The 7,885-nt window shown below is 41.3% G+C and overlaps 1 protein-coding gene across 3 annotated transcripts in view; it reads left to right on the top strand.

The window, feature by feature from the left end:
* ppp2r5cb (protein phosphatase 2, regulatory subunit B', gamma b) overlaps window positions 1–7,180 on the top strand; it is a 30,160-nt gene extending 22,980 nt beyond the window's left edge. For all 3 annotated transcript variants that reach the window (XM_032543696.1, XM_032543695.1, XM_032543697.1), the window contains 12 exons: window positions 977–1,087; window positions 1,250–1,342; window positions 1,515–1,645; window positions 1,733–1,792; window positions 2,006–2,114; window positions 2,212–2,265; window positions 2,684–2,854; window positions 2,962–3,089; window positions 3,192–3,293; window positions 3,524–3,596; window positions 3,912–4,028; window positions 4,674–7,180. In XM_032543696.1, the coding sequence (XP_032399587.1) occupies window positions 977–1,087; window positions 1,250–1,342; window positions 1,515–1,645; window positions 1,733–1,792; window positions 2,006–2,114; window positions 2,212–2,265; window positions 2,684–2,854; window positions 2,962–3,089; window positions 3,192–3,293; window positions 3,524–3,596; window positions 3,912–4,028; window positions 4,674–4,808 (1,284 nt within the window). In that variant the 3' untranslated portion in view covers window positions 4,809–7,180. The remainder of the gene's footprint in view (window positions 1–976; window positions 1,088–1,249; window positions 1,343–1,514; window positions 1,646–1,732; window positions 1,793–2,005; window positions 2,115–2,211; window positions 2,266–2,683; window positions 2,855–2,961; window positions 3,090–3,191; window positions 3,294–3,523; window positions 3,597–3,911; window positions 4,029–4,673) is intronic.
* The last annotated feature ends 705 nt before the right edge of the window (window positions 7,181–7,885 follow it).

Raw genomic sequence — 7,885 nt, 5'->3', positions numbered from 1 at the left:
TTTCTTCTCAAAAGCGAATTAAACCTGAATAAAAACCAGTTTGCAGAGGCTGCATAAGATTGTACCAGTGTTTGTTTTAACAGCTGTGCAGTAAAATAGCCAGCATACTCACTGTTGTAAGTTCATTTTGAATTGGCAAAGTTATTGCAAACAGGCTTGTTTTCCTCTTTAGTAGTTTGCAGTCAACTCCCCCAAACAACCTAATGGTTATTTGTCGTAATATTGTGGGACAGGTTACTGGTTGTAATGGACTGATTGCCCAATATTGTGGCGGATGGATTTCTGAGTTGCCCCGTCAGGTTCATTATTTCAGATGTCAGGTGTGTTTTTGAAGCAAAACTGGTAGGTAGAGTAGACCAACTTAGCATCCCGAGCTAATGTTACCAAGGTTGGGTGAAAATAGCAACTGTTATTTCTTCCCTCTGGGAAAATGTTTGGCTAAATGCAGCATAAAAAGGTCATTGTAGGTAATGGGCATTGTGGGTAAAAAAATAAATAAAGGTGCGTTTTCTAATATACACACTATTGATGCTCAGTCACCTGTGTAGCCGCGTGTGTAAATGGTGAGGACAAAAAGGCCACTACTTCCTGTGTGTCCATTTAGTTACTGTAGAGACTGTCCTCTTTAGACCACAGATAGAATCTGTCCACCAGCACTGGCAGAAAGCCACAATTAATTTAAATGTGTCATGTTTTTCTTTAGTGTTATTTTTTTAAATGAGCAAACTAGACTGTAGCCATATTGTATTTCACATAAATGGCACAGTCTCTCTTAGTTATTTTAGTTATTTTTTGTTATTTGATATCAGACTGAAAGAGATATCACGATCTGCATGTTAAATCCAAGTGTATTCAAATGGCTTAATTTTAATGCCTTTTTTCAGTCATGTTCAGCCTTTTAGATTAAGATTTGACACTTTCTGTTTTTGTATATATTGTTTTATAAAATAAACTGATAAACCCTCCTCCCCCACAGTTTTCTGTGAATATGTTCAGGACATTACCGCCATCATCCAACCCCACGGGTGCTGAGTTTGACCCAGAGGAAGATGAGCCCACGCTAGAGGCTGCATGGCCACATCTACAGGTACACACACACACACACACACACACACACACACACACACACACACACACACACACACACACACACACACACACACACACACACACACACACACAGTAAACTGAACACATCCACACAGCTGATACTTTTTATGTTGTCTAACCTCGGCTCCTCTCTCCACAGCTTGTCTATGAATTCCTCCTACGGTTCTTAGAGTCACCTGACTTTCAACCAAACATAGCCAAAAAGTATATTGACCAGAAGTTTGTAATGCAGGTGAGCACATAAGGATACAAATTTGTAGGCTGGGTTCTGCATGTTTGACATAAAGGCCAGTGGATGCATATTGATGATGCTTGAGTCTTTTTCTTTCTCATTCATAGATTTTGGTGTTTGGTGCTCAGTTGAATTGATCTGTGTGTCACTAACCTTTTTCTTTTGTGCACAGCTCTTAGACCTGTTTGACAGTGAAGACCCCAGGGAAAGAGATTTTTTAAAGACCACTCTTCATCGCATCTATGGCAAGTTCCTGGGCCTGCGAGCGTACATTAGGAAACACATTAATAATATATTTTATAGGTGAGTGAGTCATAGACTTAGGCACATTGGTAACACATGCTGTGTTTTAAATGTACCACCATGATGTATCTCCGTGTTATTTTTCAGGTTCATTTATGAGACTGAACATCATAATGGAATAGCAGAATTACTGGAAATATTAGGGAGGTAAGAAATCTTTGAGAGGTGCACCCGTAAAACTTTTTCTCATGTTCATGCTTCAGGATGGTTTTCAGCAGTAAAATGATTAAATGGTCATATTCGTTTTAATACATACAAGTATTGCCTTTCTCCTGTCTCGCTGTTGTGTCTCGACTCCCTTTAGAGTCTTAATGAACTCCAGCTTTTATTTTGTCTGATGACCACCTTTTCTCTTCACAGCATAATCAATGGCTTTGCATTACCATTGAAAGAAGAGCACAAAATATTCCTGCTGAAAGTTCTGCTGCCTTTACACAAAGTCAAGTCTCTTAGTGTATATCACCCACAGGTTTGTCAGTCTTAAACAATACGTTATGCTTTGCTCTGCCATAAACAAAACCTTGTAATAAGTGTTGTGGTGATACGATGTTGTCTCTCTCCTTTAGCTGGCCTACTGTGTGGTACAGTTCTTAGAGAAGGATAGCACCCTCACAGAACCGGTAAGATGGGATTTGTTATTGTTATGTCGTGAATATTGTTGATTGGATCATCCTTTTTATATTCCTATAATGCTCAGTTGCAATGTGATTTGTCAGGTAGTCATGTGCCTGGTTGAATTATTTTAATAAAAATAAAGCAATGAGAGATTCTCTTGCTTAGCCACGGAGGATTTCTCTACAAGAGATAGGAAAACAAACCTAATCTCATTAGTGGATTTAACGGTTCTCAATCCCGGACAACAAATACAATGATATACAAAGTAGAAACATAGCTATCTGTGTGTCATCTCTCTACAGATGTGTCTGTTAAACTTTGTTTAAATTCAAGTTTCTGTAGTACTTCATCACTCATATTATTAGACAGATCAGCTGTTGGTACATTGTTTGTCTTTAGTAATCCTGTTGTCCTTGTTTGTAGACGGTAATGGCTTTGTTAAAGTATTGGCCAAAGACCCACAGTCCAAAAGAGGTGATGTTCCTGAATGAACTGGAGGAGATCCTGGACGTCATTGAGCCTTCCGAGTTTGTCAAAGTCATGGAGCCCCTCTTCAGACAGTTGGCCAAGTGTGTGTCCAGCCCACACTTTCAGGTCTGACATTCAGCCTAGCACATATATAAAGTGAATTTAGTACACGGTGTTCTGTGTGTGCGTTTTGCATAGAAAGTTAACCACGTTATAAACTTGTGTGCACTTAGGTGGCAGAACGAGCTCTGTACTACTGGAACAATGAGTACATCATGAGCCTAATCAGTGACAACGCCGCCAAGATCCTTCCCATCATGTTCCCATCCCTGTACCGCAACTCCAAGACCCACTGGAACAAGTGAGTCACAGGCTTTCTATGTCTCTGTGTTTCTTTGCCTGATAACTGGTTGTGATGATGATATAGGGCTTAAATAAAGTGGTAATCGTTGTCTTTCTGCAGGACGATCCATGGGTTGATCTACAATGCTCTGAAACTCTTCATGGAGATGAACCAGAAGCTGTTTGATGACTGCACCCAGCAGTTCAGGGCAGAGAAAAGCAAGTAAGTCACAAGTGAGACACCGCATCTCTTAGGCCTTATTCCACATCATAGAAAACATGCAAACATCATTAGAAATGGAAAGAAAGACTGAGCAGGTAAGTAAACCATCAAAGTAAACTGAACCACCAACTCCTTTGAACGTAGATTTGACGTTGGTGTATCTTTGAGTACATTCTCCCTTTTTTGTGTCTTTTTAAAGATGTTTGTCTGCTTTTTGTTCTGTGACTCAGAGAGAAAGCCAAATGGAAAGAGAGAGAAGATGCGTGGCTGAAGATTGAGAATCTTGCAAAGTCAAACCCACAGGTGAATGAAGACATTTGAACTGCGAATACTTCAGACACTTTACTGACTGAAGTTGTTTTACTTGCCTCAGTTGCACTTGTCCATCTCAGTCTTTGAGTATGCATCCTTCTAGCCTAAACAAGCTGAGTTAGAGAAGTGCGTAGAGGCTCCAGATACATGTTTCAAAATGAGTCAACATGTCTTAGTTGATCAACGATTTAAAGTCAAAAGAAGGACATATCCAGCACACACCAGATTAGTTTTTATGTGTTGCCTTTTAACCATTCCTCCTCCTCTTTTTCTCCATCCCCCCCCTTCCTCCCAACCCCTGTACAGTTTCTGATATACGTTGACTCGATAGGCTCAGGTAGTCCGATGGACATGGAGACAGACGGGCCGCTGCTAGACGACGTCAACATGCTAAAGAAAGCTATGACGGAGGAAGCCACGCAGGTAAGGAATGGATTGTCCGTGTATAGTCTAGCAGTGAATATCACGGCGTTCCTAGGTCTGACATTGCTTATCACTTTAGTAAAGTCATTGCGGGCCAATTTCTTATCTTTATATTTTAGTTTTTAGTGGTTGTATGCTTAAATGGAATCCATGAGGGTGCCTGGGTAGCTCAGCTGGTAGAGTGCGAGCCCATATATAGAGGTCTAATCCTTGACGCAGCGGCTGCGGGTTTGACTCCAACCTTTTGTCCTTTGCTGCATGTCATTCCCCCCTCCTTTCTTGTCTTCAACTGTACTATAAATAAAGTCTTAAAATGCCCAAAAGATAATCAAAAAAAAAAAATGGAATTCATGAAGCTTGAAAGCACTTAGCTGAAACTATGTATATGTGATTGGATGCAGAGTTAAATTAAAGCTAACGGACATTAGTAATGTGATTTATAAAGTATTAAGAAGCTTGGTCACTTATCCTGCCATGCCATGCCATGCCATTCTATTGGATCAGACTGAATTGTATTGAACAGACAGTATGTGCTTGTTGGGATTGTGAGAAGGCAGATATGTTTCTGTCTCTGTGAAGGTGCTTTGGAGTGTGTATTAGTTCTGAATGTTATCCCTCTCTGTCCCACTGTCTCCATGTGTCCAGGTCCTAAAAGATCAGCGTAGAGAGCGTCCATTGATGAGGAGGAAATCCGAACTCCCCAGGGACATCTGCACTGTCACAGCCTTGGAGTTGCATCGGAGAGCCGAGGAAATGTTGACAACGCACGACGGCCACTAGGAGACCACCCGAGAGCCATCCTAAACCAGCAGCAGCAGCAGCATCCACAGGGGAACCACAGGCCCCCAGAGGCCAGCACAACAGCACAACAGCACAACTCTGGGATCTCAGCCCAGCACAGCCCAGCACAAAACTGAACAGTCCCAGCTCCACCGGACGCAGGGAATGTCTAAAGCTGCACGTCTAAGCCTTGTACGGCTTGTCTGGCCCCCACCCACCTTCCGCTTTTATCCACTTGGTTTTTGTCCTGGTTGCTGGACGACAGAAGCGACAGGACCATGAAATGCACCATGGCCCCGAACTTCACCCAAGATATTGTAGTGACGTTATCTCTTTTCCCTCCCTCGTTTTTCTCCTGTCCTCTCAACTCGTTGTTTTTTTCAGGGTGCTGTGCTGCCCCCTTCTGGTCATTTCTCTCAGGTGTTCTGTTCTGTGTGTGAGCCGTCTTCTCTTCTTGCCTCTTCTTTATAGATGTCAGGTGCTTGTACGAATATTAGCCTTTCAGTTTGATTTTTTTAAAACAAAAAAAAACCCATCCGTTTATGAGAAAATGTCAGTTGTTTCTATATATTTAATATTGGCTATTCTCAACATTTAAACTAGACAGCTGTTTATATTTTATTTTTTCCTACATAGTATATTAGGAGCTCTTCTCAGAGTAAAACACACTTCCTATCTATATAACTGCTCTGTTTGGAGCCTGCTCTTTTCTTTTTCATTAGCTGTGATGATTCATTGATTGTTCTGGGGTCATCTGTGACTACCAGTAGAATGTTCAGGATTCAAAGCTACAACACAACAACAGGGCTGGCCGGACAGGGGTCTAGGTGCCAACGTCTCTTTAATTTAGTTCCTTTATTTTAATTGTGTCGGCAATAAGTTAACATAAGTTTGCAGTGTGTGTGTCGGTGGCTCAGATAGTTGTTCGTCACATGGCTAGATCCATTTGGTCCTTGGGATGTGTGGGACGAGAGGGGATTGTTGGATTTATTTTTGGTTGCCTGTTCACGTCCAGCCATGATCGGAGTGTGTTCAACACGGTCATTAGCATTCAGAACAAGTCGCTGTCATTCATGTGAGGCTTACGAGAGGTCAGAGAGATGTAGTTGCTCGCCTGGGATTTACACAACGCTGCTGTGTGCTGAGAGAAGTCAAGCGGGGGCAGAAACTGTGCTGATAGTGATCGCTTTTCCTACTCTTCTCAAGCAAGACCCTTTTTATTTATAAAACACGTGTTGGACTGCTCCATAGGTGAGGTATGTTTGGTTTGACGAGGTCAGACATATGCCTTTCTTTTCACAGTGCCTTTTATAGTCTAAAGGGATATTTGCTCAACCGAGAATTGTGTAGTAGCATGAACTTAAAAAGCCAGATCTTTTAAAAACAATAGTAACCTTAGTTTCCAAAAACAATAACAACAACAACCCTGATGCGTTCAAGTCCGAACTTGGCACGCCTCCAGCCGCTTTGATTCAAGCACTGGTCTTGTTCAAGCTACAAAGTCGATTTTGTAATTAAAAGCTAAAGAGGAGAAGCAGAGCGGTCGCCCCAAGCCATTTCAGTGATGAAGCACTTCCTGAGAAAACTTGAAAGAAAATAGAAACACAACTGAAAAAAGACAAAACTATTAAAATATTGAAATCCGTGATGCTGTCTGTCTTGCTGTGTGTGGTGGATAAGAGCTAGCCTCCACAGCAAAGGAAATCTCCTCCAATTGTGACTTTTCCTTTTTACGCCCCCACTGTCCCACTCCGCTTCTGATTGGTGCCATTGTTTGACCCCCTGCTGTCCAGACCTGCACACTGACTGTAACCCCCCCTCCCTCCTTTCAGTAAAAACGCACTACCCCGTAGGGCTCGTTATTTGGACACCTGATGTTTGATCTGCTTCTGGATGCTTGCAAGTTTCTTTTTTGTTGTGGTTTTATTCTTCCTTCGCCTGCAGAACCTCTTGTCAGTGTTTCAACTGAATGTGCAAATTGTAAATAATACTGCAGTCATGTTTTTTTTTTCTTTCTCTCCATATTTGTCTTGAAGAACAACATTCACCAAAGGCTTTTACCATACCCCCCCCACCCCCCTCGCCCTGGGTATTACAGTGGATTTGATCAAAGTGATTCCATCCCTTCAGTAATCTGCATCCTCTGCTTGTTGGTTGCCATGCAGGCGTGTCCATTGGTGACTGTTGTTCTTCTTAAAATGGCTTTAAAATCGGCTTCTTTGGAGCTCTTCATTTTACATAAGCTTTGTTTTAATTTTTTTTTTTTTAAAGAATGAAGTGTCCTTTAGTAAATGTCTCATACTAAATGGCTTCATTTGATATTGTGTACATAATGTACTTTTATTTGATGTAATATTGAATGGTAGATTTCACATTTTTTACCAAATACCCTGTGTAAAGAATACAGAGGTTATTAGCAACCGCGGAGAGTGGGTATGTGGCACAGACTTCAACATTTAGAAACCGTATAGAATTCGGATAGTTTTTTTTTTTATAAATCTATTTTTAATCCAACATCTTTTCCGCTTTGTTTTTCATCTTCAGATGTGTTGAGATTCAAAATACATGAGCTTTTTGTGTGCTTTTATCCAAATCTCCAGTGGTGTACATCTATCTATATACAGCAAATAAAGAGAACGTGTTTTATATTTTCATCCTAAAAAAAACTTCTGTGAGTCGTCATTGGTCTCTGATCATTTTAATGAAACGGTTTGACCATGGAAATGCAAGAAAAATGAACTAGTCCAGAACACACACAGACAGTTAAAGAAATGGACCAACAGATCCCGTTGTTCTGGACGGAGACCAGTGAAGGATGTTAGAAGCACTTTTCCGGTGATGGCTGAGCGTTACTGCGCAGCCTCCAACTGAGCTTGACGACGTAGATGTGACGTGGACAACCTGTTTGAAAGTTGTAAGTCTTCTGGTAGCTGCGCCAAGAGAAATCTCAATCATTTCCAATCAGCAGAGACTGAGAGGTAGGTATATGTAAGGAGATAACATGGGCACAGGCTAATTACTGCTAACTTAAATGCTAGTTAACATGCGTAATTGAACCTAAACAGCTAATGTAATTC

The sequence above is a fragment of the Etheostoma spectabile genome, chromosome 18 (genome assembly GCF_008692095.1).
Source record: "Etheostoma spectabile isolate EspeVRDwgs_2016 chromosome 18, UIUC_Espe_1.0, whole genome shotgun sequence".
NCBI lineage: Eukaryota > Metazoa > Chordata > Actinopteri > Perciformes > Percidae > Etheostoma > Etheostoma spectabile.
The sequence above is the reverse complement of the archived record's forward strand: the minus strand, read 5'-3'. Positions and strand labels throughout refer to the sequence as shown.